Source organism: Thamnophis elegans, chromosome 1 (assembly GCF_009769535.1).
Source record: "Thamnophis elegans isolate rThaEle1 chromosome 1, rThaEle1.pri, whole genome shotgun sequence".
Classification (NCBI taxonomy): domain Eukaryota; kingdom Metazoa; phylum Chordata; class Lepidosauria; order Squamata; family Colubridae; genus Thamnophis; species Thamnophis elegans.
Genome location: NC_045541.1, coordinates 186,647,740 through 186,674,704, shown reverse-complemented (window position 1 = coordinate 186,674,704; position 26,965 = coordinate 186,647,740). Strand labels below are relative to the sequence as shown.

Genomic DNA, 26,965 nt, shown 5'->3' with positions numbered 1-26,965 from the left:
CTTTTGAATACAAACGGATCGTAATTTGGAGCCCAACATGCCAGATATCACGGTTGTCGAGGGCCGAGGTGTATAGTTTATTGATATCGCTGTTCCTGGAGATGCCAGAGTCGAAGAAAAAGAACTAGAAAAAATAATGAAATATGGCGACTTGGCCATCGAAACTACACGGCTGTGGATGAAGCATGTAACAGTGATGCCCATTGTCATTGGGGCATTTGGCACCATGTCCAAGAATTTTACAAGATACATTCACAAATTGCAGCTTCCTGCAACAACACCAGCAGAACTGCAAAAAACTGGGCTACTCGGAACAACTTAGATTTTAAGAAGGTCCTTGGTTGATACCTAGGACTCTGGCAGCAACCTGTATCAACCATTAGCACCAGTCACTGGTATTTGTAGTACATTTTGAATGTTCAGTTGGCTGAATTTCATGTTTAATGAATAAAGTATATAATAATAATGACCCAGATTGTTGTTGGGGGCAATATGCTGACTCTGTAAACCACTTAGAGAGGGCTGAAAGCCCTATGAAGCGGCATATAACTGCTATTGCTATTGCTAATAATAATATTCTGTTGGTGTTTTCTGAGATGTTCTTGATAGATGGCAGTGTTATTCTTTTTAGGGCTTGTGTTGATTGCGTTGTGTTGGGTTGACCGGTCAGGCACATTTTGAGAAAGTTATGTGGATGTCCATTTTGTTGGGATTTGCTGTATAGATGTTCTGTCTTTCTGCTTTTCAAGGTTGCTGCAGTGAGTTTGCCCTCATCGACATAAAGTTCTTGCACAGCTTCTCTTGTGGGAGGTTGGGTTGTTGCTTTGGTAGTAGAGCGCTTGGTTGGTGAGGGTGGCTTTTCTGTACGCGTCTGTTTCTAGTTTGCCATTGTGGTTTTTGCTGATGGCCAGGATGGCCAGGAAGGGTAGTGAGTTGTATTTTCTCTTTCTAATTGGTCTTTTTTATTATGGCGAAGGTGTCATCTACATATCTGATCAGTGTTTTGGATTGTATCTGTGAGAGTGCTGTGGCTTCTAGATGTCGCCTAATAACCTCCATTGTAAGTCCTGAAAGCAGTGATGCCAGAGGTGTACCTTTAATTTGTTGGTACATTTGTGTATCAAATTTGAAATATGTGTTTAGGCAGAGGTTTATGAGAGCCATAATCCTGGGTGTTTTGATCTTTGTGTAGTTAGTTAAGTCGGGTGTGCTGTGTGTGGAGCAATGTGCTCTTAAGATTCTTTGGCTAATTCTGGATCTGTAGAAAGGGGCTCTGACACCTCATGAGACCATGATTTTGTCCTCATCCACCGCCAGGTCTCTGATTGAGGTAGTGGGGAGTTGATGAGTGTTTACTTCTTCTTCTTCTTCTTACAATTATATTTTACGATGTTGTCGGTGGGGTCCCCAGGAATGATATGATTGGATGGAGAGGTACTTCAGGCTTGTGTCTTTTAGGGCCTCGCCAGAGACATGGGAGGAGGGATCCTTCTCATCCACCACTGTCCCCCTTTCATAATTTGACCTTCCTTAGTGAGGTCCCTGGAGGGTCTCTTGATCAGGTTGTCTCGTTTTTGTATTGTGTTAGTGTTTATTGGGATGAAAGTGTCTTCTAGTAGTTCTTTTGCTTTTTGTAAATATTGTGACTTGTCCAGAATAACTGTAGTCTGGCCTTTGTCTGCTGGTAGGATGATGATGGCATGGTCCTTTTTTAGCTTTCTTGCTATTCCCAAATATAAAAAATAGTGCTGTTCCTTCTCTCTTTTTATGTACTGAGTAGTACAGTGTGAGATTCAGACTGAAGGTTCCGTTCTCAATTGGCTGACGTCTAAAATACCAATCTATAGTGGGTTCATTTCATAGGATATAGAATAACAAGGTCGGAAGGGATCTCATGGGTCATCTAGTCCAACCCGCTGCTCAAGGCAGGAGAGTTTACACCGTTCCAATCAAATGGTCCTCCAGCCTATTTTTGAAACTCTCCAGTGATGAAGCACCCATAGAAGCAAGCTATTCCATTGATTATTTGTTCTAATTGTCAGAAGGTGACTTACTTGTAGGTTGTTGGATCCCGCTTTAAAAGGCTTCCACCCATTGCTTCTTGGCCTGCTCTGTGCTGCTTTGAAGAATAATTCAACCTCCCCCCCTTCTCTGTGGCAGTTATTGTTCCCCCTCCCCCAGCCAACCTCCTATTTGCTGGCCTAGATGCAACTAATTCCCTCCACCATTCATCACGTGATTTAGCCCCTCTAGCCTCCTGACCATGCTTTCTGAGGATCTTTTTTCTGTCATCGTGACCAGAATCCTGGCGGCCTCACTAACGCTGCGTAAAATGGTGGCTGTCACTCCCCGTGGTCTCAGTGATATCCCTCTGTTGAGGCAGCCCAGGACTGCTTTGGCTTTTCTGACAGCTACAGCACACACACTGCAGGTTCACACCTGTGATCCTGGATCCCTCCCACAGTCACAGCTGTTGAGTCAGGTGCCGCCCCTCCACAGGCATTTGGATATATATATCTCTGGACTGTCTCCCTTTTCCAGCGAAGGCAGCACGTTAGAAGCTTTGCCCCTGTTGAAGGCATTGGGGGCTCTGGTAGGGGAGTCGCTCTCGAATGAGGATTGTAGGGGTCGGGGGGGGGGGCAACTGCATCTAAACTCCAAGCCTGCTCACACCACTCCACTATCCCCCCCCCATGGTACCCACTCGTCCACCTGCTCTCTGTAGTCCCTGCCCATGGCCCCCTCCTGCCCCCTGCACAGTACTTGCCCAGCCACCCGAGGCCTGGAGCGCCCGCACGGCAGCAACCTCCCATCTCCTGCAGCACCTGCCTCTGCTCAGCAGCCCCTGCCTGCAGCACACCCGGCCCACCCAAAACTGCCCCCCACAGGCCTGCTTGCCTGGCACTTCCATCTTCCCTGCACAGTCCTGGGACCATGACAGTATCTGGAACCGGCAGGTTGGCTGTTGTTAAACGATGCCATTGCATGAGGCTGTGCCTTATAATTGCATCCGTAACGTTTCCCCTCATTTGCTCGTGAGACCTGTGGGTGCCTGTGACCTGCTAGCTTTGGAAATAACACAGTGGCCTCATTTCAATCTCCTGTGGTTGTTGGAGAAGCACGTCTCACAGCGCTGACTCTGTTCTCCCAATATTCTTAGATAAAATTCCTCAGGTTAGATTGCTTTGGAGGCAGTCATGGAAGAAGGTGGTTGGGGAAAGGAGAATGGCTATTGGCTGTGGGAAGAGCCTCCGTGGACAGAGGACGTCTACCGCACACAGGGCGGGAAGGCAGTGATAGTGGCCACAACAGGTGCCGCTCTGCTGACTGCTTCCCTTGTGGCTCTCCAGCCAGTGAGCGGGGCCACTCCAGCGGAGAATACTCAACCAGGGTTATAACCAGAAGCCAGCATGGGTTTGTCAAAAACAGATCATGCCAGACAAATCTTATTTCATTCTTTGACAAAATAGTGGACCAGCAAAATGCCGTGGACATAGTATATTTGGACTCCAGTAAGGCTTTTGACAAAGTAGACCATAAACTCCTTCTTGGTAAGTTAGAAAAATGGCATAGACAGCATCACCACCAGATGGATTTGTAACTGACTGAGAAACTATTCAATGAGTAGTCCTTAATGGTACTACATCTACATGGAGGGAAGTAATCAGCAGGATACCACAAGGTTGCGTCTTAGGCACAGTACTCTTCAACGTTTTCATGACTTACATGAGGGAATAGAAGGGGAACTCATCAAATTTGCAGATGACAAAGTTAAGAAAAGTTGAGATTTTACACTTAGGCAAGAAAAATCAAATGTCCAAGTACATTGGATAAAAACTGGCTCAATAGCAATAACTGCAAGAGGGATCTTGGACTCCAGCAATGTGCTACAGCTGCCAAAAAAGCCAATACAATCCTCGGCTGTATTAACAGAAGGATAGAAATAAAGCGTTAATACCAGAGGTGGGTTCCTACCAGTTCCTACCTATTCGGTAGAACCCGTTCGTCAAATCTACCGAACCGGTTAGAAGAGGTTCCACCAGTGGACCCGGAAAGCAGGCCACCCCTACAGAAGAGGTTCCAAAATTTTTTGAAACCCACCCCTGGTCCTTGGATATGATTATTCTACACTATCATGCTCCTATTTATAAAACTCAGTGCCTCTGTGAAAGGTAAGGATGGCTACTGCGTTTGTGGTGCAATCAGAACATTGCGTGTGTTGAAGTTGTTTTAACGCAAACCAAAGATGCCTTTTAAAAAAACAAGTTTACATCATATTCTTATCCATGCCAGTGCTGTGTGTGAGAGGTAATTTAAGGTGCTTCTGACAAGTGTCGTCGGCATCTTCATATCCGGCCACATGGGCGGCAAGCCACTCCCACAAAGGAGGCCACACCCACTGAGTAGGTTCAACAATTTTTGAAACCCACCACTGGTTAATACCATTTCATTATGTCTTTGTAATGTTGCATCCAGTTTTGATGACCACAATATCAAAAAGATGTGATTCTGGAAAGAGGGCAGAGAAAGCAACAAAAACATTTAGGGGGCTCGAAGCTAAAATATATGAAGGTCACAGGAATTGGGTCTGTCTAATCTACTGAAAAGAAGGACTAGGGGGTGACATGATAGCAGTGTTCCAATATCTAAGGGGCTTTCATAGGAAAAAGGGGTTAAGCTACAGTATATTCTCCAAATCACCAAAAGGCAGGACAAGAAGCAATGGATGGAAAGTCATCAAAGGGAGAACCGACCTAGAACTAAGGAGAAACCTCCTGACGTTGAGAACAATTAACCAATGGGACAACTTGCCTTCAGAAGCTGTGAATGCTCTAACACTGGAGTTTTAAAGAAGAAGTTAGACAACAGTTTGTCTGAAATGGTATAGGGCTTCCTGCCCGGGGAGAATGGGATCCTTCCAATTCTGTTCTGTTAATTTCATTCTCTTTCTCTTGAGCCACAGGCTCCCTGGAGAAGAACTTTGCCGAGCGGAGGCCAGGCAGTATCGCATCTGTGAGCAGAAAGTGAGTACCCTCCTCTCCCCTGCTAAGCCCGTCTTGATAGGGTCAGGTGGGCTTAACCATGAGCCTGGAAGCCTCTTGCAGGCATCGGTTGTGGGGTGGGGTGGGGGTGGGGAGAAGGAAAAAGGCACTTGGGGGTCCTGGTTTGACCACAATCCTTGGATGCTCGAGGGAACCTTTGCTGGCATGGCCTGCAAGGAAATCCAACAGTCCCAACAGTTCCTGCGTGGCTTTGTGGTCACCAGCAGTGTGGACATAACAAGTGTACACCCAAGTCATGAAGAGACAGATCAGCTGAATGCTGCCCAGACCCCCTCCTCATAAATGGGGAATCCTTCCAGATTATTATAGGCTTGGAATTCCCCCCCCCCTCCCTTTTTTTATGGCTCTGTAATCCCTCAATTTGGGATAGACCTGGCAAGAAGGAATGAATGGAGCCGAGGTTTACTGGTCAGATGCCCTTCCTGATGCCCACAGAGCTCTCAGCAGAGACTTTCTCTGTGCGAGAAACATCTGCCACTGCCTAGAATTGAACTTTTGAGTGGGAGGGAAGCGTCTTTACCACTAGGCCACTACGCCGCTCAGAATGGGTCCAGAATGCAGGGGTCAATTTCTGCCCAAAGTTTCTGGTAGACACAAAGAGCACTGGGGCCTTGTGTGTTTGTGCTCACGTTCAAGATGCATAACGTCCAGCCTCGTATTCCAGGACTTTTGCTTAAAAACATGTCAGAGTTAGCAGAATAACAGAGCTGGGAGGGACCTTGGAGGTCTTCTAGTCCACCTCCCTGCCCAAGCAGGAAACCCTGTACCATTTCGGGCAGGTGGCCGTCCAAGTCTCTTCTTAAAAGCCTCCGGGGATGGATCAACCCCTGATGGATCAACCCCTTCCATCCAGAGGCTGCTCCCACTTAGTCATCTACGTATTTGATAGGCTGACGTGTGACGCTTGTTGTTGATTTTATTGTTTAACATTCATTCATTTGCAGTAACAATGCTACTGAAAAAAACCATTGAATCAATCCTCACACTTATGACCATGGCAACGTCCCCACGATCGACGTGATTACATAATTTGGGAGTTTGGCAGCTGGTGCCCATTTGCCATTTGCCGTCTGGCCACATTCCCAAAGTCAAGAGGGAAGCCAGTCGCCTGATGTCTCGTTTAACTGTCGTGGGTGATTCCCTTAACGACCGTAGCAACAAAACAAAACAAAGAAAGAAAGCTGATAAGATCAGGTGTTTAATGACAGCACCATTTAAAGATGTTTTTTTTTCCCCCCAGTCCCTATTGGGGAGGTCAGAGGTCAAGGACAATCTAGAGGCCCTGATGTTACTTATGAACCTTACGCTTGTGAAGTTTTCTGTTACAGTTTTATTACTCTCTGATTCTGGATTAGAGTATTGGTCTTCTTGTTTGGTTGCCTCTTATGGGCTACCTTGTCCGGGGGGGCGTGTCAGTGAGCGAGCGAGCGAGCGAGCGGAAGGAAGAAAGAAAGTCAACCTGGAAATGTCTTTTCTTCCCATCTTCCCATCTTCAGCCGTGTTCTAACGGTGGCCGTTTCCCGTCTCCTCCCTCTCTCTAACAGGCCTGCCCAGCTGGCACTCTCCCCTTCAGGGCCATGCAGTGCGCTCTCTACAACAGTAAGCCCATCCTAGCGGGGCAGGCCCAGTACCAGTGGGTCCCCTTCCATGGAGGTGAGAGCATTGGTGAGGGCGGCCAGGCCCTCACGGCCACTAGGGGAGGTGGGGGGCTTGGCCGTGGGGTTCTTTCCAGCTTCACTTTGGGGAGCCCAGTGCTGGGCCTGCCCGGATCATGAGGACCAGCTTTCTCCAGCTGCAGAGTCAAGGCGAGGGCCATCCTGAGGGGATGGAGCTTCATAGCTTGGAGACCTATGTCCTAAATAACTTCCTACCTTTATAAACATTGACTGGCAGGCAGGAATATTCCCCCTTTTTAAAGAAAAATACTGTCAGCACTCCTCCATTGGATAATTAGGAAAGAAAACCACGAGACTCCATTGATAGAAATCAAGTGTACTTTTACTAATTATAAATGATCAGAAGCGTAGCAAAGCGAAGACTGATTATTTAGGCCCGAAAGCAAATGATATATAGAATAACCCATTCCCCACCCCTTGGCATCCCAGTCGCAGTCCAATCATAATTCTCCCAAGTGTCAGGTGCGAGATAACTTCGAAAGGCATCACCCAGGTGGAATGTCGGTGCTGTTGGCCTTGGCGGGAAACCTCCTCCGCATGCGCAGCAAGACAGGCAGCAGAAACTCCAGAATCTTCCTCCAGCACAATTAGTAATCCCCTCCCAAATACCATGCCCCCCCTCCCCGTTTCAATGGCAGCCGAAGCAGCAGCAAAGCAGAGGCTGACAAATACCTTTAGTCTCATCATTGAGACTAAAAGGTGTTACCCATCCACCGAAAGACACGTCCTTGGGTCCCCATGAAGAGCGTGATTGGGGACTTTCCTCAGAGTGGAAACCCTGGGACGAGGCAGATTGACAGCCAGAGAATAGAGCAGGAGGAGTTAAGCGTTCTGCTCTTGCAAATGGCCACCGAGCTTCCCCATCGTGGGTTTTGTGGCTTATCTGTGTGGCTTTTGACATTGGATCCAGGTCACTTGCTAAACAGCTCAGGATAAGGTATCTGCTAGAGTGGCTTTTCCTGTAAGATCCTAGTCAAGTGACATAGTCAGTTGATGGAGCCCCAGAGCCTTGTGACCCTGGGAAAGGCTGGCTGCACCCCCTGCCCTTTCCACGCTCAGACCTTGGGAGGCCCTTTTCCAGAAACTGCATTCTGGGAAGCAGAAAAGGCCGGAGGGGCGGGATTCAGCCCGTGTCGCCTGCCTTTTGCTTGATCCTGTGCTCTGATCGCAAACCGGATGTAGGACTCAATTGACTGGGACAAGCGTGGAGAGTTAGAGTGATGTCCAATAACAGACCGGCTCAGCGGGGTTACAAACCCCACCAAAGCTGTGTTGTGAGAATGGGTACAAGTACGTGCAAGAGCGTTAATGGTGCCAAGACAGAGCTGAAGTCCCAAAGTAGCCCCAGAGGTCAGGGCTCTGCCGGGAACTCTAGATCTGTGTGTGTTGCATGCTTCACATACACACACAGCCCTACAATTGCCTGGGTGGGAAATTGCTGAAAGGGGAGAAAGTGCTTTAAAACATTTATTTCCACCCGAGGGGAAAGTGAGCCAGAACCCCCTGCCTGTGGCTGTCTAGGGCCGGAGGCTGTCCAGGGGAGAACGCACGATCTGGTCAACCCCCTGAAGCAAAGGCAGCGAGAGGGTCTGAAAAGGGTCTGGTCCAGCACTGTGTGACCTTTAGGCCAACCCCCCCCCCACCTTAATCAAATGGATGGGGCGTGGTTTTTTTTTGTGTGCCACTGCCCGGCTCTCATGCCCCCTCTGCCTCCTTTACCCTCCCCCAGCTGCCAACCTCTGTGACCTTAACTGCCTGGCGATGGGGCACAATTTTTACTACAGCTTTGGCCGAGTCCTGGATGGGACCCCCTGCAGCCCAGCATCTCCAGAACTCTGCATCAGCGGCCGCTGCGTGGTGAGTCAGCCGGCATGTGCCTGTGAGGGGGAGGGGTGGGTGCGATGGAGGCACCAGGGAATTTCTCAGGAAGGAGGGAGACAAGCCCAGAGCTGGATGGGGGCAGAGGAAGAGATTTAGGAGACCCCTCCCCAGAAACTCCCAGGGCATATCTGTTTAGGTGGGGGCAGTAAAGGTTATTCCAGCAAGATTGTTTTGGTGTGAGTAAATAAAGAACTTTGGCTGGATTGTTTGATCCTGGGCTGGGCCCGGCCCTCCCCGCTTTTGGTCTGTGGAAGGGCAGGTAGCCGGGTTCCTCCCATCCTCCAGCATTGGGTTGTCCTCAGCCCTCATTCCTCAAGTTCAGCAGCCTCATTGTTGACCCGGGGACTAAAGGAAAGTCTCGCAGGGGTCCTCATTTTCCAGAGGAGCAAAGCCGGGGAGGAAGAGCGGCCCATCAGCAGAAGCAGCACTTGCCCTTGGGTGGGGAGGGCGGAGGGGAGAAACACTTCATCTGGGGAGGGTCTCCCTGCCATATCCCAAGGGCCCCCTGAGCGGCAGCTCTAGCGGGGAATGGGGAGGCAGGGCAGCCTTGCAGTGGACTTTCTGAACCCCCCCATAACAAGGGGGGCTCTTCCAGGCACCTCTAATTGCCCCCTCCCCTTTGTCCAATCCCTCAGAGAGCCGGCTGCGATGGGGTCCTGGGCTCCGAGGCATGGGCCGATGCCTGTGGTGTCTGTGGGGGCAGGAACGAGTCCTGCGTCTTCATCCAGGAAGCCATCCGGGCGGCGGTTCCCGCCTCTGGTGATTGAATGCGCTGACGTGGGTGAAGCTTTGGCTTTTGGCGTTCGTCAACACAACCCCTTGCCTCTCCCCCTCCCCACCCCTCCCTTCTTCCCCTGCTGCTGCTCTGCTGGCTGTCTGGGGTTGTCCTGAATGCAGGTTTTGCCCATCTGACGCACAGGGTGACGCCTGGTGCCCTCTAGGATCACCACCTCCAGGCTCATGGGCGGAGCGCCTGGTACTCTCCTCCTAATAAGCTGAAGCCCTTTGCGGTGGGCAGCAGGGCTCCCCGCAGTTTTGCAGATCCTTCCTGCCCATGGAGGGGCACTGAACACTCCTGGATAGAGTCACACCAGAGTCTAAAAGGTTCTTGGCACGCAAGAGTAACACAAAAATACTCCTAAGTAACAGGCAGATGGCCCCGGGGGCCCCTGGAGGCCAAAAGCAAGACGTAAAAGACGGTTAAGGTGGGAGAGGCGCCTTGTGAAATTCGTCGAAAGGACAAGTGTCTGGGATCTGTCTGAATGGAACGTATCCAGACACACCCACCCCAAAGGCATCGCACCTTTCTAAGGACCACACACGCACCACTGGGCAAATGACAGAGTTGCGGATGTCAGGCCCACGTTCTATCGCACCTGTGTTGTCAATGTGCCCTCCAGTCCCATCCCACCCCCTGCACACGTCACATCCAATCTCACAGGCTGGAGCTGACAAGCGCATACTGGGAAATACAATCTGTAGCAATAGCAATAGCAATAGCAGTAGACTTATATACCGCTTCATAGGCCTTTCAGGCCTCTCTAAGCGGTTTACAGAGAGTCAGCATATTGCCCCCAACAATCTGGGTCCTCATTTTACCCACCTCGGAAGGATGGAAGGCTGAGTCAACCCTGAGCCGGTGAGATTTGAACCGCTGACCTGCTGATCTAGCAGTAGCCTGCAGTGCTGCATTTAACCACTGCGCCACCTTGGCTCTTGGCTCTGTACCCAAGTGGGAGGGTGTGCGGCTGAAACAGAGGCTCCCGGCTGGCGGTGCAGTGGCGCTTCAGTGAACTCTGACAAGGGGAGAACCGAGGGCGCATTTTGCAAGCTGAAGGATGGTGGGGTGGGGGGATGTCCTTGCTTCCTTTGGTGAAGGACGTGGGGGAGGGAGGGAGGGGGGAGGAAGTGTAGGAAACATTGACTGGGCCTCTCAAGCACAACATTTTTCAGGCAGGAGAACTGCATGTCGACACAGCTGGCAAAGGATTGGCCCTAAATCTAAGAGCAGGTTTGATGAGGGGATTCAGGCTGGACTCTGGAGAGCGGATGCCAGAGCAAGCTTCCTTCGTGGCCCTGAAAGGGGGAATGGGAGAGAAAGGAAAGAGGGTGAAGGAAGAGACAGGGCCAGCCTTCGGTTAATCTTCCAGCAGAAAGAGACAGAAAATGGGCCCTTCCTCGGAGCTGCATTGCATGGGAACTCCTCCAGTCCTTGAATTGGCATGGAGACCCTGGCATGGCCCGGTTGGGGGGGGGGGGTTTCCTCAAAAAAGTCAGGCATTTTCACGTCCCCCTTCCTGGCATGTGTGAGGACGGGTCTTAGAAGTGGCTGGAGTGACATAACTGGAAGTTAAGACCGGGGGAGGGGAGGGTGCCGCCAGGAGAACCTGGAAGGAAACTAGAAGCCGGGGGGGGGGACTTAGGAAGGAGAGCGGGTGATGAAACAAGGGGGGATCAAGGAGGACACAGGGCTGAACCAGGGACCAAGTAATGGAGGAAAGGAGCAGCATGAAAAGCTCACGGGGACTGGGCTGAGAGAGAGCAAAGGCCACCCGTGACGGGCAGGAAGAGAGGGACCATCTTCTGAGGGCAAGGACGGATGGTCGGTAAGAAGCTGAAAGGCTGAGAAGCTCAGAGAAGGCGGAGGGAGGGAGGGAGGGAGAGGGAGGGAGGGAGCTGCTTGGCCATCCAGAAACAACGGAGCCAAAGCCTCTGGGGGTCCAAGCGCCTTCAAGGGCTGCTGCTTTGCTCCCTCAGTGCAGAGGTCGGGAGGGGCCCAGGAGCGGCCATGGAGGCCCCCATCCTCGGAAGCGGGGTGGGAGCAGCTGCAAAGGCCAGGGTGGCCCTTTCTCCAGCAGCCCTGGGAAGCCACCCAGGGGTCCCTCCTGCTTCCCTTGGGCCCCCACTCCTCGGATATCTCCCTCGCCTCCACCTCTCTCTGACCGGCTTCCCTCTGACTCTCCCGAACAGACTTCTCTGGGTACAGGAACGTGACCCAGATCCCGGCTGGAGCCAGAGAGATCAGGGTGATGGACAACAGCCGCAACTATCTCGGTAGGTCCGCCCTGCCCTTCCTCCCTGGCTGCAGCTCAGGTCAGCCCCAGCGCTTCGGGCCTCTCTTGCCAGAGCCATGGCGGGGGTGGAGATCCCAGCGGGCAGCCTTGGAGGCAGAGTGCCAGCCGGAGGTTAAGGGTGGGCAGGGAGGGAGGGAGGGGCAATGGGCATCCGATCCTGCTAGGCCCTTGTTTTGCCCAGTTCCGTGATGGGGATGCAGAGCCTGAAGCGCCAGCCCCTGGGTGCCACCCCCCACCCTCCACGATAAGGCTCAGCATGCTAATCAAACAGGCCACAGCCATGGACTCAGTGGCCTCAGGTGAGGACCGTGTGAATTCCCTTGCCACCCCAGAGAGGCTCCTCACTCTTCGCCTGGGAGTGAGTGCAGGGGGGGCTTCTGGCTCAGAAGGCTCCAAAGGAGAGGAAATGGCCCAAAGCAGAAAAGGAGAGACAGGGGAGCAAAATGCCCCCTCCAGACGCAGCAGTGCCCGCCTGTGGGTACCTCACTCCCAGAGAAGGGCAGCATGCGCTGCCTCCCTCTCCTGACCAGATCTTGGGAAGCCTTTCCCTCGTCAGAGGACACCGCGGCTGGAGGTGCCGCCCCCCCCCACCCCCCCAGGCTCTCTGAAAAAACATAGCAAGGGTTGGAAGCGACCTCCAAGGTCATCTAGAGCAGTGCTCCCCAACCCCCGGTCCGCGGACCGGTGCCGGGCCGTGGAGTACCTGGCACCGGGCCGCGCAGCGGCCCGGGGCCATGATCCCTGCTGCCTCTTCACCCACACGCGCAGCCTGAGATCAACCCTGGGACTCGAACCCGAGAGCCGCCTCTCCGGTCCAAACCCCACTCCCACCCCGGCCGCCCGCCCGGCCGCCTTGGTAGCCCGTGGAGACGGAGCGCGTTCGGTTCGCCGCTACCTGGGGGCGCCGTCCCCATGACGTCACCACGGAGTCCTCGCCTCCTTCCCTGGCGAGGCTTTCTCCCCGCCAGCCAATCAGAGGCCAGTCCCCGGGCAAGCGGGGACAAGTTGCTGGCCAGTCGAAGCAGAAGCAGGAGATTGGAGGCGGGGAGAGAGAGAGCGAGAGAGCAAGCGCTGGGCGGGTGGCAGCGCGTTCCACAGCAGACTAGACGCGCCGCAGGCTGCCAACCCCCCCCCCCCACACACACACATGTACACACACTGCCTCTCTGGCAATTGGCTGCCCAGGAAGGGAGCGGGGAGCTTTCACAGATAGGAACGTGATGGGGTTTGTTTTCTTCCCCCACTCCTGAGCCCTTTTTGTTGTTTTTTTTGCTTGCCTTCTGGGGTCTCCGCCGTGGAGCAGCCGAGGTCAGATGGGGAGGCGAGGAGAGAGAGAGAGAGAGAGAGATGGGCGGGTGGCAGCTGTCTGTGAAACATCTTCCCCTCCCCACCTCCTGGGCAGCCAATTGCCAGACAGGCACGATGGGGGTGGTGGGGGTGGTGGGGGTGGAAGGAAATAAAAAGAGAAGTTGCCCTTTCATTTTGCAATCTCTCTCTACGACCTTGTTTCATTCTCTTCCCTTTTGTTTCGTCCTCATTTCTCAATCTCAGCAACTTTAACACTTTTGGACTTCAACTCCCCAAATTGCCCAGCCAGCTAGAATAGATAGAGAGATGGTGGATAGGTGATTGATAGATAGAGAGGGATGGATGGATGGATAAATAGATAAATAGATAGATAGATGATAGATAGATAGATAGAGGATATATGCACATACACGCATACACACATACATACACAGAGAGAGAGAGAGACAGAGACAGAGACAGAGACAGACGTGGATGGATAGATATCACAGAAGTGAGTACACCCCCTCACATTTTATCAATATTTAAGTATATCTTGCAGCAGTTTAGACATTAATGGCTGGGGGCCATGATCGCTGCAGCGGCCGGGGGACATGATCGCTGCAGCGCAAAGGCTCCTGGGCCGTGCGCAAAGGCTCCTGGGCCGTGCGCAAAGGCTCCAGGGAAGAGAGCCCTGCGCAGGTACGCACGTGTGGCCCAAAGCTGACGTGTACCTGCGACCCTGCAGACGTCTCCCCAGTCTCCCTGCGGCTCTACAGAAAACGCCTCGCTCAGAAGACGTCTCCCCGGTGTTCCTGCGCCTTTAATCAAAACAATCTTATATATAAACAATCAATGTGTCGTCACGAACAACGCCCCCCCACCCCTGCGCGCGCTCAGCGGGCCACGGTAAAATTATCAAAGGCTGACTGGTCCGCGGCGATAAAAAGGTTGGGGACCACTGATCTAGAGCAGCCCCCTCCTTCAGCAGGAGACCCTGGACCACTTCGGGTGAAGGATTGTCCAAAGCAGAGAGGAGGGGCCTCTTCTGTCGCAGCCTTTTACAAACCCCCCTCCCCCCCCCCATTGGTGAGCCAAAGCCGCTCGGAGACCCTCCCCACATCTAGGAGTTGAGCACGCTTCTGTCCTCCCCTTAGCCTTCTGCAATAGCAATAGCAGTAGACTTATATACCGCTTCATAGGGCTTTCAGCCCTCTCTAAGCGGTTTACAGAGTCAGCATATTGCCCCCAACAACAATCTGGGTCCTCATTTTACCCACCTCGGAAGGATGGAAGGCTGAGTCAACCTTTGAGCCGGTGAGATTTGAACCGCTGAACTGCTGATCTAGCAGTAGCCTGCAGTGCTGCATTTAACCACTGCGCCACCTCGGCTCTCATTCTGCCCCATGCTGGACATGCGGACGTGGCCATGGCCGTTTCCAAAAGGGCCTTGGCTCCCATTCTGACCCAAAGAGCCAGTAGGGATCAGGCTGAGCCACACAGGGCAGCCGCCACGGGGCTGCGGCCTCCACACGGACAGGATCTGTGTGGTGTGCCAGTCCAACCCTTGGCACAGCAGCCCAGATGGCTGCTTCTCAAAGCAACCGAGACGTCCCAACTAAAGCCCTCCCCCTCCCCACCTACCTGGCTCTGCCACTTTCTCTCTCCGGAGCCCTCCACCCACCCACCCACCCACCCACCCCCAACCGACCCTTTCCTGGCCTCTCTCCCTCTGCAGCCCTGATGGACGCAAGCCAGCATTATGTCCTCAGTGGGGAGTGGGCCGTGGATCAGCCAGGCGCATTCAAGGCAGCAGGCACCCAGTGGCATTACACTCGCACGGTTAATGGGCACGAGACCCTTGAGGCAGCCGGACCCACAAGCGAGGATCTGTTTGTCATGGTGAGGAGGGGCCTCCTAGCAAAAAAGGAAATGGGAAAACCGCTGTTTTTAGCCCCTTCAAAGAAGGCCACCTCTGGGAGGGGAAGTAGGGTAGAGGGGAACGATGGAGGGAAGATGGAAAGTTGGAGGGGGGGGCGAAAGAAAGGGTGTATGGGGGGGTCGAAGAGGTACATTGGGTTTCTATTTGGGGGGGGGGTATTGTTGACAAGAGGAATGGCTGTGTTTATTGTTTAATGTTATATGGCCCCGGTTATGCACAGTATATATGTGACTGTACGAAATGGAAATGGAAAATAAAAACACATTTACAAAAAAGAAGGCCACCTCTGGGACAGACCGATGATCCCGTGGGCCTCACCCTAGAGACGTGGGGAAAGCACACAGAACATCTTTCTTTGGTTTCTGCTGGTTCTCTAAACTGGCACGCAAGGAGGAAAATGGCACGGGCACAGGGGCAGTTTTGCAAGGGCGGGTAGCTGGAGGGGGGGTGGGGGTTGCAACTATGCCTGGGCCTCTGCTAACACCCCCCACCCCTGGATCTTTGCCAGGTCCTTTTTCAGGAGGAGAATCTCAGCATAGATTACCAGTACTGGGGGCCAAGGAAGCAGGCCCTCCGCCGTGCACAGGGGGAGGAGGCCCATGCTCTGCGCCAGCCCCAGGCCAGGGAGGTAGAGGCCCAGCACACACAAGAGCCTGCAGACTTTCCTGAAGCCACAGCAGCGATGCGCCATTTCACCAAGGCCCAGGAGATGGCCAAGGAGGCACCGCGGAAGGTCACCCCAGCACCCCTGAGGACTCCTACAGCGCCAGGTAGCTCAGGGGCAGGGGGGAGCCCCCAATCATCCAGACTGTCCATTCCTCTTCCTCTGACAGATGTAGGAAGAAAAGTGATGTACAAGACAGATTTCTAGGTGGAACAGCTGGCCCCAGACCACAGCTGTGGCCCCCAAAGGCCCACAGACATTCAGTAGCATCCTCTAGCCCAGCGATGCCACCCCAGCTTCCCAAATGCTACTTTCCTCTTTGTTAATGCAGCTCAGAAGCAGCCGAACAGGTCGTCCCCTGGGCTGCTCCTGGGAGAGGGCTCAGGCCTTTCTTTGGGGGGGGGGGGGGCGGGGGTTGGGCTGGGCCCATGTGCTCTTCCTTAGAAAGGGACGCTCATGAGTGGGCAGGCAGATAGCCCTGTGAAGGGGGGAACCCTTAGCTAGCAAGCTCAGACTCTGAAAGTGTGGGAAGGGGGCCTTGAGGTCATCCACTCCCACCCTGCTCCGCCTCTCCAGTTTTTCTCCAACAGTTGAGCTGGCCTCCCATTTAACTTTTGAAATTGATTTCACATTTCCTTGCCAGTAACACCCTGGAAGTCAGAGACTCCACTCTGGATTCATTCTCTTTCAATCCTGGATTTGCACAGAGTTCACTGACTTGCGGTTAATTTCTGTGGCCTGAAAGAATCAAGAAACATCATATTCCATTTCATCCATCAGCGGGAATCCTTTGTTCTTTAAAATTTAAGATAGTGAGCACCTTTAGGTAAAAAAAAAAAAAGGGGAAGGGTCTAGCAGGAGCTTCTCTGCTCTCTTCCAGACACTTGAGGGCCATTTGAGGGTCTCCTTTCCTTTCCCGCTGGGAACCACTTCCAGATCACTGAGACTTCAGATCGGCAGCATTGGGGAATGGGCTCTTTCCTCACAGAGCTTAAGGGTGAAAGTCACCCTTCATCCAGAAGTCCCCAAACTTGGCAACTTTAAGACGTGATGACTTAAACTTCCAGAATTCTCCAGCTCTGCAGCCTGGAGAACTCTGGGAGTTAAAGTCCACAAGTCTTAAAGTTGCCAAGTTTGGGGACCCCCGACCCAGACCAATCCCCTGCCCAGTGTAGGAAGGTTCTTCTACAGCCCCGAAGAGGTGCCTCTTCGGCCTCTGTTTAAAGGAAGAGATGCCCTCCACCCCACTTCCCGAGGCAGCTGGTCCCACTGGGGAATGGTTCTACTATTAGAAAATTCTTCTTCATCTCCAGGGAGAACCTGCCTACACTGTGTGCACAATTATTAGGCAAGCTGTATTCTGGAGGATTAATCTTATCAATGAATAACTACAGTCCTCTCCGTCAATCGAAACCTCAATATTTTTAAGAAAGTAAAAGTGAGGATATGGCTTTCTTAGAATATCTATGTGTGCGCAATTATTGGGCAACCATTAGTGTACAGAATTATTATGCAACTAAATGAAAACCTTCCCATCTCACTCTTTTATTTTCATCTGTTAAAGTGAGAATAATAAACAACTCGGACTTTACAAATAAACATTTCTGACAGTCAAAAAACGATCAGTATAGCCACCCTTCTTTTCAGTGACAGTCAGAAGGCTCCCATCCATGGAGTCAGCCTCTGGAGGCGTTGGGAGATGGGCTGGTTGTGCAGCAGCAACCACAGCCCTCCCAGACGCAGTTCGGAGAGGTGTGTCTTGCTTTCCTTCACTGTAAAGAAGGTCCTCAATAGGAACCTTTAGGCCAGGTGAGGAAGGGGGGCCATGTCATTATTCTTCCACCTGTAAGGCCCTTTACTGGCTAGCCACGCAGCGGAGCACTTCGGTGCATGCCATGGAGCGTAGAAATCCTGGGCTGCCTAATAATTATGTACACTTTGGTATAGGCTGCTTGAGCTCCTTGGGCCATTACACCCTCCCTCATTACACAAATCACCCGATCTGCTTATATCTTCTAAGCATTCAAGTGTGTGCAGCTTGGAGGTGGAAAATATGCATACAAAGGATGACATGGTCAAAATACTCACCTGCCTATAATAACTGTGCACACGGTGTATAACTGGCACCCCAAAGGCCTCTCGGGGGTCTATTTCTCCCTCACAAGGAACAGGCAGCCCAACAGCCCCTTCCCCTTGCCAAAAGAGGCTCCAAAGTAGGGGGGTTGGAGCTGGTCACTGTTGCTTCCAGTCTGGGAGTTGATTTACCCGTTGCATTTTCAGGAGCTCCTCAGTAAAACAAGAGGACAGTGAACAGGTGAAATTCCACCAGGCTCTCACAGCTGTGACATCTGCAGTCAAGAAATCACTGAGATTCTGTAGTGGAACTGCCCCCCCCCCAAAAAAAAGCTGGCATCATCAAAAAAGTCCGAGGGGATGGGTGGGCCCCAGGCCGTTGGGAAAGCACCCTGCTCCCCCACCCCCACCGGTTGCCCTTAATCCAGGAGGAGGAGGAGGCCCAAACCTCTCCTTGTCAGCAGCAGCAGCAGCAGCGGCTCAGGCTAACCCAACCCTCACCGTCTCTCTCGCTTTCCTGGCATTGCAGGACCCTGCGGGAAGTGCGAGCCGCCGAGAGGGAAGTCGCAACGCCTCCACCACTACTGCAACAGCGACTTCGGTAGGTAGTCTTCCCCCTTGGCGGGCTGGGCTGACGGAGAAATCAGCTGCGCTGGGCCGAGCTCCTGCTGCGCCCCGCACAGAACTCGGGTCTCCCACGCCGCCGCCTTCCTTCCGTCCGTCCGTCCATCTTAGGCTCCATTCAGGCTGCACAGAAATCGGCATGGATGGCCTGGGAAGACGTCTGCGCTCATAGCGGCTCTTCGGCTGTGCCTCGTTGGCGCACTGGAGGAGCCGCAGGCAGGCGGCCTCGGACTGCGGCGGTGGCGTGCAAAACAGGAGCGCGCCAAGTCCGCATCCCGGGGCAGCCGGCTTCCGCGCCAGGAAGGTTTCCTCCATCGTCCCTTGCGGACAAGGGGGGTGCGAGGGGCGACGGCTGCTGCTCTAACTGGCTGACCGGCGGGCGGGCTTCTTCACGGCAGTCTTCCGCGCACGGATCCTCTCGAAGCGCTACGTGGGCTCCGAGACACGCTACGACCTGCAGGTGCTGCAGACGTACCGCAACCGCTTCCCGCTGCGCTCGCGTGAGTACCTCTGGGTGCCCAACACCTGTGACTGCCCCCACCTGCTGGAGCGGCGCGAGTACCTGCTCATGGCGCGGAACCACGTCAACTTCGAGCAGACCCTCAACCGTCTCCTGTTGCAGCGCGGCGGCTATGCCCGGCCCTGGTCGCCCCGTGAAGACTTGCTGCTTCGCGACGCCGCCACGCGTTGCCGGCCCGGCCCTCCGGCCTGAGAGCCTCCGCCCGCTGAAGGGAGCCCCGCGACTATTGAACGCGTCATGGACGCCCAGTTTGCCCTGCCCGGCAGGAAAGCGTAGACGCCAAACTCCGCCGCCGATGCGCTGGGCTTCTGACCGACCGTGCCGGCACATCCCGCCGCCGTCGAAGCACATCCAAGCCGGGCGACTCCGAGAGGCTCTCCTGGCCCGCAGGGACCAAGCAAAAGGGGTCTGATGGATCATCCCCGTGATCGTCCCCCGCAAGCGTCTCTAAGCCCCAGGCGCCCAGTGGCCTCCGCCATTTGGCTCCCTTGGCCCATGCTGCCCCCGAGTGGAGTGGGCGTTTCCCGCTGCCTCGTGGGTATTCTTGCGCCAGCCCCTCGGTCTGAAGGAGAGACCTGACCCCGGACACCAACGGAAAGGAGGCGCTCCCATCCTGGTTAGCGATGGTATTTTTTATTTTTTATTAAATAACATTGAAAGAAACCCCGCCCTCAATTTTTCATCCATTTTTCTTTGACTCAGAGGCCTTTTAAAATTACATACAATAACTCAACATTATCCAAGGCCCGGGGTTCCACAAATGAACAGATTCTGTCATCTCTGCGCTGAAGGTGTTACCTCGTTGCCTTAGCAAGTCCTGACTGGGTGTCGTTGTGGATGAACAGTTTACCCGTCCTTCTCTTGCCAGCGTTACGTGGCCCCCGTTCCGTGTAGGGCTCACCCCGTGTTTCTCCTGTCTGTATGGAAGCCACCTGGAGTGCCTTATTTTGCACACCGTTTACATTCCAACTTAGTATCTCTCTTAACTTTCAGATGGAGATAATTTAAGTTTAAAATAAATGTATTCATAAACCATAAGTAATAAACCAACTCAAATGTCACTATTAAAGATTTATAAATGTATGACACAAATAAATAGGTGGTCAAACCAATGACTTAAAAACATGCCTAAAACAGATGATGTCACCTTGTTGGATAATGAAACATTTGCAAAAAAAAAAAAAGTAAAGAAAGCACCAAAAATCCTGAAGTTCAACTCTGAATTACAAATGTTCTCTTGTATTTATAAGCCTAAAATTTGAAAAGACTAATAAAAAAACAAAATGAAATATAAATGAACTGGCAAAATCACTGATTCCCTGGAGAACAAGTCCAGCACCTCCACTTCCCTCCTCCTGCTCGCACTTACAGCAATGCCCGGCAGGGGACGACAGAAGCCACCAAGACTTAAGCCAGGAAATGAAGGTTTAAAGAGGCACAGAAGAAACTCGGACAACCGCCAGGTATGGAAGCAGGAAAATCCTACAATCGTAGCAATGACATCCCAACATCACGCCTCACCCCTTTCTTAAGAGGCCTGGAAGGGGGCATGCGTAGGTGGACCAGCGTGCCTCCCATCCCTCTCCTACTATCCCCGTTTATGCGTACCCATTTCCTGTGTTCACGTCCATGTTTATATTTCTTTGACAAACTCAATCAATCGGTCAAACCAAGACCACAAGAGACCCTCGTTTCAGCAGGGCAGTCGTGTGAAACACATTTTAGAAAGGATATTGGAAAATGTGGGGGGGGGTCTCTCCAGGGGAGAGCAAGCAAGGTGAGATGGGGCCCGAAGAGCAGCGGTTGGGGGCTAGTGGGATCCGCTGGGGTGGCTGAATGCAGGGATTGGTTTTGTGGGGGCTTGAGGGCCTTCGGCTGGGGGTTCCTGCACTGACACCAGGGAACAGCCCTGCTGATCTCCAAGGCCGCTCCCATTCTAGGGATCTGTGAAGGGAATCCCCCTCCCCCCCCCCGTGTCTTATGGCCAATGTCAGCAGAACAGGAGGGCTCAGATGTACCCTCCGTGGAGGGCGATCTCTGCCATGGGGATCTCTTCGGAAGGGAGGAGGCAGCATCCCTCACTATGCCTGGCACCTCCAGGTGTTGAACCTGCGCACAGAGCCCATTCCGTGGATGGGGAGAGGGCAGGAGAGCCGGTAACCCACTTCCTGGCATGCTTCCTTGTAGGGGTCCAGAATCACCATGTTTAGGAGCGCAGCATTCCCCCGCTGCTCTGCCAGCAGATAGATGTGTCCATTGGCTGAGCTGCATCCTTCAAAGAACTTCTGAGCCAGGCCACCGTCCTCCACGGGGGTCCACTCGACGGTGCCGACGTCAAAGCGGAACACCACACACACACACACCAATGGTGTAGAGGGTCCCATTCAAGGCTGCCACACAGAGGTCATACCTGAAGGGAAGAGAAACAGGGCAGATGGGCGGGGTGGAGAGCACTGCTCTCTGGAGCTAGTTGGACCCACTGAAGGAACTCCCCTGCCCCACAAAGGCAACCCCACCCCCCAGGGCCTGGGTTGCCAGCAGCCAAAGAGCAGCTGTCGAGCTGTATGAAGAGAAGAGAAAGTAGAGTAGAATAGAATATAGAGTAGAATAGACCAGAATAGAATAACAGAGCTGGAAGGGACCTTGGAGGTCTTCTGGGGGTATTGGGGTGGCCTTTCAAACAGTAGCTTCGTTTACCTGAACCTGGCATGAGTAAGGAGTCTTTCCTCAAAACAGCACATCTGACGAAGGGCAGAAATGGCCCCATGGCCCCCTTTTGCCCTGACCTCACAGGGCCACACAAGACACCAGGGAACCTCTAAGTCCCTCCACCCTCTGCAGCCCACACCCCTCCCTCAAAAGACCCCAGGAAAGCCGGCACAGCCTCACCTTGGCAGCGGTGAGAAAGAAACATGTCCGTCTCTATGTCCAGCCGCTGAACTGCCCAGCAGACATCCCCATTCTCATCCATGCCACGCACTGTAGATCCGTGTGCCCATACTGGTGGCTCCGGCTCGTTCCCCGGGGTGGATCAGGGGACTGGTGGGCTTCCAGGAGGAGTCCGCCAGGGCGAGGCGCTCGACACTGGGAGTGATGCCCTCTGGGGTGCTCCCCCCCCCATTACATGCAGGTGGAAGCCAACCCCCACTGTGCAGGGGCTATTGCGAGCCTCCTCCATGACTGGCCCTCCAGCCAGCTGTCATCCCAGCTGTTGTAGATCCACACCCAGTCCACGGGGGCCCAGAAAAACTCCTCCCGGAAGTTCCCTCCCGTGACAAAGAGCAGGCTGCCTGGTGGGGAGAAGGAAAGGCTCCCTCCCAGCACAGAGGGGCAGCTCCGTTGCCCTCCCTGGGACCCTTGGCACTGACAGCGGACCGGGCACATTCACAGGAGCACCCTGCTGAGCCTCCTCATGTGGGGCAGGCTGACTGCCACCCACCCACCCACCGAGGGGGAGGGGGAGGAGCACTGTCTGGAGCCCAGGGTGCAAGGGGAGCCCCAGCGGCAGCTGTCCCCCAAGGCCTGGCATCTCAAGGTAGGCTGCCTCAGAACAATCCCTTCCCTATTTGGTCAGACACCTAATGGCCTCTCAAAGGGCTTCGAACTCGTTCGCTCTGACAATGAAAGGGACCCCCCTGATTTCTCCAGGCCCCACCCTGGCCAGCCACCTGCGGGGGGGGGGGCGCTCGAGCTCCCTGCCGGCAACTGCCCAGAGCGCATTCAGAGACTCTCACTTGGGCACCTTCTAGCTTGCAGCCCATACAGACTTGGAGCCAAGTCCCGAATTCAAATCCCAGCTCCCACTTCCTTCCAGGTCGTCCCTGGGCACTGGGAAGGGAGGCCAAAGGCCCACCAACCGTAAAGCAAGGAACCGGCTTCAGGGCAGGCAGCCCAAGAGCCTTTCCGATGACAGCGAGGGGCCTTCTAGAGAGCAGAGCAAGCCAGGAGCTGCTCTGGCAGTTCTTCTCCCCTCCCCTCCCCTTGTTATGGGGCTGCAGCCCAGAGCCCACCCCGAGGGAAGGAGCGTTACCCAGGACAGCCAAAACATACTGGGTGAGGTCTTTGCGCTTGAGTGGCGAGCAGGCCTGGCAGTGGAAGAGCTCCTGCTGCTCGTGGTCCCGTTTCCCGGCCATCACAAAGAGAGTCTCATACCTCCGACTCGCAAGGGGGCTCGGACAGCATCCTGCCAGTTGGGGGGTGGGAAGCGGTCCAGCTCTTTCAGCAGCTGAGCCGGAGCTTCCAGCCCGGGGCACTGGCTGCGCTTCACCAGGAGGCCAAGGGGAGGCTGAGGAAGGGGACCCACACCAGGCCCACCAACTCCAGGAAATCCATGGCCTGCCCGGGCAGGGCAGCCACTACCCACTGCATCACTGGGTCAAAGACCACGTCCTCGTGAGCCACAAAGAGCTCATCGCTCTGCAGCAGCTCCATCAGAGTGGCTTTGGGCAGCTCCTCAACCTCGCCGTGGGTCATCACGTCGGCCCAGTGGCTGACGGCCACGTTGAGGGCAGCAGAGCCAAGTGCCGCGCAGGCAAAGTGCAGTGCATAGGCCCTGAGGCTGAGGCAGTTGGAGACATGCAGCTCTTTCCAGAAAGGTCTCACAGCGCCTCTTGGCAGCCTCCAGGGGCAGGAAGCTGGTCGTCTGCAGAAGGCTGGTGACATTGCCAGGGGCGATGCCAAGGCTGCCTGTCCGGGTGAAGTCCAGAAGTGCCTGGAAGGGCTCCGCCTCAACCCCCTGGGTCCAGATGTGCCGCTCTGCGCACTCCCAGACATGGCCTCAAAATAGCCGCTGTGGCGGGCCAGGGCCCACCGGTTGACTGGGAAGCACTCCCCCCCCCCCCCAATCTCCAGGACTGCATCACACTCTGGCCTGAATTTCCGCCCACAGGGACGGATCCATGCAGGATGGCTGAAGCCAAACCCAGAATAAAACACCCTCCTGTCCTGTGACCTTGGCTCCCATTCAAACCCCATGGTGAAAGGCCAGCAGAGCAGTTGCTGGGCCCGATACGGACACTCCAACCCTGAACGTAGAGACCAGCTTCCTTCACCCGGGGACCCACGTCCCAACCCCTCAACCCCACTGGCTGCCTGGTGCCAATCTCATTGGCCTGTCCGCGTAGAGCAGTGGTTCTCAACCTTCCCAATGCCGCGACCCTTTAATACAGTTCATGTTATGGTGACCCCCAACCCTAAAATTGGTCTCTCAGTTCCTAAGACCATGGAAAATGTGTGTTTCCCGATGGTCTTTGGTGACCTGTGACCCACAGGTTGATAACTGCTGGCATAGAGCAAGCATGACTGTTTCGATACAAGAGGAGGAGGAACACCACCAATCCTGGGGGTTAGAAATGGGTGATACGAGGCAACTAAGTGGGGAGCCGGTGTGGTATCGGGGTGAAGGTGTAAGGCCTAGAAACCATCAGTTCCAGTCCCGTCTTAGGCATGAGCACCGGCTGGATGACTTTTGCGCCACTCTCTCTGACACGGCAACACATCTCACAGGGCTGTTATGGGGGGAAGAGGGAAAAGGGACGGGAGTATTAAGAATGTGTGCCACACTTGAGTTGCATAACAGGGTGAAATGTCAATAGCTGCTCAGCTGAGTCTTTGACTCTTACCCAAACATTGCAGGGCCGGCATTTCAAGACTTAACCCTAGTGGGAAGGATGGGTTGGACTATGGCTGGGAGGCTACGTCTCCCTCCCAGCCACAGTCGGCCATGGAGCAGATCAAACTGCCCGAAAAACCATCTTTGACTGGCATTTGTGTTGTTCTCCTTTTTAACATCCTTATCTTTTGTGATTCAGCCTCCTTGGTGTTTGTCCTCCTTTATAAAACTCTTAAAATTAGGAATCTTTTATGCAGCATCAGAGCAGTCAGCGACCTTCAGATCCTATAAGAGCCTAAAGTGGATTTTAAAGGCTTTATTTTAAGGACCTCACTTTTACTCTCATTCAGACCGCACACCTTTCATGTTATTGGTCAGTGACAAAAGCTGGTAGGAAGCCCCCTTAGAGGGCCGAGATGAACCTCAATGGAAATTGGAAGGCGAGATTTCAGATTTTTCTTCCCTCAGGCTCTTTTACTCAGCAAAGTCATCCATTTTAGTGATTGTCCATTAAGTAGTCGGCTTAGTCCTCAACATGTTCTTCATCATAACCGTAATATGGTATTAAGTACAAAAATATTTACGGTCAAAAATTATCCCTCCATGAGTTGGCTTGGAAAATCTTGTATTTTGATATACACAATTGTTATCAACACACGTTGGGTTACTTTTCCAACAACTGCAGCCGGTGGGTATTTTTCTTTCAAACACAGGTTTTCACCACAGCCCTGTGACTGGCATGCAAGCCCTTGCTTGCCCTTGTCCCTTCCACAGAAACACAACTTGCTCAGAGAGAGGTGAGAAGTTGGAAAAGGAAGATCAGCCATTACTTGTTTGGCCCAGGATGTAAATGGAATAATTACCTTCTTGCGGTGGATCAAATTCTCACCCAACAAGGAAAGCTGGACAATTTGTTACCAAGCAAGCAGATCCAGGCCAGGTTCAAGATTCTGCCCCAGGAATCATTTGGAAGAAACAGCTGTTGTGCCTCAAGCCCATTTAAATTGACACCATTTATAATTTCTTTCTCAATGTGCTCTATCCATGAGTTTTCACATTCTCCTACATTCAACTTGTGAGAAGATTCAGGATGTGTTTTATTTGTCAAATAATAAACTCTCCTCCTTCAGTGAGGAATGAAAAGGAAGATGAATGATGACAAACAACACAAATTTTATCCCCTTTTCTTTATGACTAAATGTTCATGTGGCTGCTGGTCACTTGTCCTAGATGCCTTCCTGAGAAAACAGAGTTGTCAACAAAGATGAAGGCCCAACGACACCGGACCAAACCAGGGAGCGATCACATTGTTTATCCAGAAATTAAAGGAACAGGGACGGACCAGAACAGTCTGCCGTATTTTACCAAACCTTCCAATGTGCTTTCGATCATTTACAGCAGAAAGATGGTCCAAGCCTGCTGCAGACAAAAGGCATCGGCTCTCTGTAAGACTATTTCCTGGCCCACACACAGTCACACAAAATAAGAAAAAATATTACAAGGTCCTCCTCCTCCTATACAAAATGAGCATAAAAAAATAATTTCTCCTGCAAATGTGGCTCCTTTCCAGAAACCGCATTCCACTCCCCACAAGGTTTGAGCCACAGACCGATTAGCCATCTTGCTGCTGAATGAAGGGGTTCGGAATGGCTTCCATCCCATCCTGCGGGCAGATGAGGACCACGGAGGTCCCTCTGCAGACCACCAGGCCCAGCTGCCGGGTGTCTTCCGTGAGTTTGTACTGGTCATCCGGATCTGGATGGGGAAGCGAATCAGAAAGCGTTACGTGGGCAGGCAGGCGCCAGGCCGGGGTCCCTGCCCTGGGCAAAGGCTCTGGCTCACGAGCGGCAGCAGGAACCCCCCACCCGCCATGTCCCCCATGAGGCCACCTAGCTGGGTCATGAAGCGTCCGAGAGGGAAGCCCCTCCCGCGCCCGAGAGCGGCCAGGACCCCCCCCCCCTCCATCTCCCGCCCCTCATGGGGAGAGCCGAAAGCCCCCCCCCGGGGGCCAGGGCCTCCCTCCCTCCCTCCCTCCGGCCTGGAAGGACGGGGGGGGGGGCTCCGGGCACCCACCTCTCATGTACTCGATGGTGCCGTCCAGCACCAGGTTGAGCAGCGGATCGAAGCCTTTCAGGACGCCGCTGGCTGTGGGGAGAGAAAGGGAGAAATGCCCGGCACTCTCCGTGCGGCCCCAGGACGCCCATCCCACCGGCCGCCGCCGCCGCCACTCACCTTCCCGGCCGCCCTGGAACTTGACGCGGATGGTCTTGTCGATGTACTTGGAGAGGTCCAGGATGCTCTCCTTCTTCTTCTTCTCCTTGTCCTGCGGGCGGAGCAGAAGGGCGTCAAGGTCCGGCGCCACCCGGAGGGGAGCAAAGCCGCCCTTCCCTCCCGCCCAAACACGCGCGCGCCCAGCGCCCCGCCGCCGCTCACCGCCATCTTGCTCTCGCCGGGGATCCCGCGCCCGGGGAGCTCGTGGCGTCACTTCCGCCCACGGCTCCGCCGCGATTGCCCTCTCGCCTCTTCTCCAATTAGCGACGGGGGACGCGG

General features: G+C 53.7%; 3 protein-coding genes across 4 annotated transcripts in view; 1 reads left to right on the top strand and 2 right to left on the bottom strand.

Moving 5' to 3' along the window:
* Positions 1–20,094, top strand: part of ADAMTSL5 (ADAMTS like 5) — a 28,398-nt gene extending 8,304 nt beyond the window's left edge. Inside the window, exons 4-13 of one of the 2 annotated variants that reach the window (XM_032208692.1) lie at positions 4,964–5,024; positions 6,608–6,716; positions 8,469–8,596; positions 9,256–9,379; positions 11,591–11,674; positions 14,720–14,883; positions 15,432–15,693; positions 18,190–18,261; positions 18,683–18,784; positions 18,907–20,094. In XM_032208692.1, coding sequence (XP_032064583.1) covers positions 4,964–5,024; positions 6,608–6,716; positions 8,469–8,596; positions 9,256–9,379; positions 11,591–11,674; positions 14,720–14,883; positions 15,432–15,693; positions 18,190–18,261; positions 18,683–18,784; positions 18,907–18,941 — 1,141 coding nt within the window. In that variant the 3' untranslated portion in view covers positions 18,942–20,094. Of the gene's footprint in view, positions 1–4,963; positions 5,025–6,607; positions 6,717–8,468; positions 8,597–9,255; positions 9,380–11,590; positions 11,675–14,719; positions 14,884–15,431; positions 15,694–18,189; positions 18,262–18,682 lie in introns of both variants that reach the window. The other variant, XM_032208682.1, reaches the window with a different exon arrangement.
* Positions 19,863–24,634, bottom strand: LOC116502783 (kelch-like protein 21). The gene is given in 9 exon segments (XM_032208715.1): positions 19,863–21,785; positions 21,787–21,920; positions 21,923–21,993; positions 21,996–22,094; positions 22,835–22,978; positions 22,981–23,085; positions 23,088–23,392; positions 23,394–23,571; positions 23,574–24,634. Coding segments are annotated over 9 exon segments (1,404 nt in total). The 5' UTR covers positions 23,779–24,634; the 3' UTR covers positions 19,863–21,622.
* An 860-nt stretch (positions 24,635–25,494) lies between these two features.
* On the bottom strand, positions 25,495–26,941 carry LSM7 (LSM7 homolog, U6 small nuclear RNA and mRNA degradation associated). Its single transcript, XM_032208704.1, has 4 exons — positions 26,849–26,941; positions 26,648–26,738; positions 26,489–26,560; positions 25,495–26,170 (listed from the first exon to the last, which is right to left on the bottom strand). Exons 1-4 carry the CDS (start codon positions 26,852–26,854, stop codon positions 26,028–26,030), a joined length of 312 nt encoding a protein of 103 aa, XP_032064595.1. The 5' UTR covers positions 26,855–26,941; the 3' UTR covers positions 25,495–26,027.
* Between the last annotated feature and the right edge of the window lie 24 nt (positions 26,942–26,965).

Excerpts from the sequence above, each read along its gene's own strand:
- LSM7 (XM_032208704.1), bottom strand. Across the intron at positions 26,561-26,647 it reads GTTCCAGGGCGGCCGGGAAG|CCAGCGGCGTCCTGAAAGGC; the intron begins GTGAGTGGCGGC and ends CTCTCCCCACAG. Across the intron at positions 26,171-26,488 it reads CACCATCGAGTACATGAGAG|ATCCGGATGACCAGTACAAA; the intron begins GTGGGTGCCCGG and ends TTCCCCATCCAG.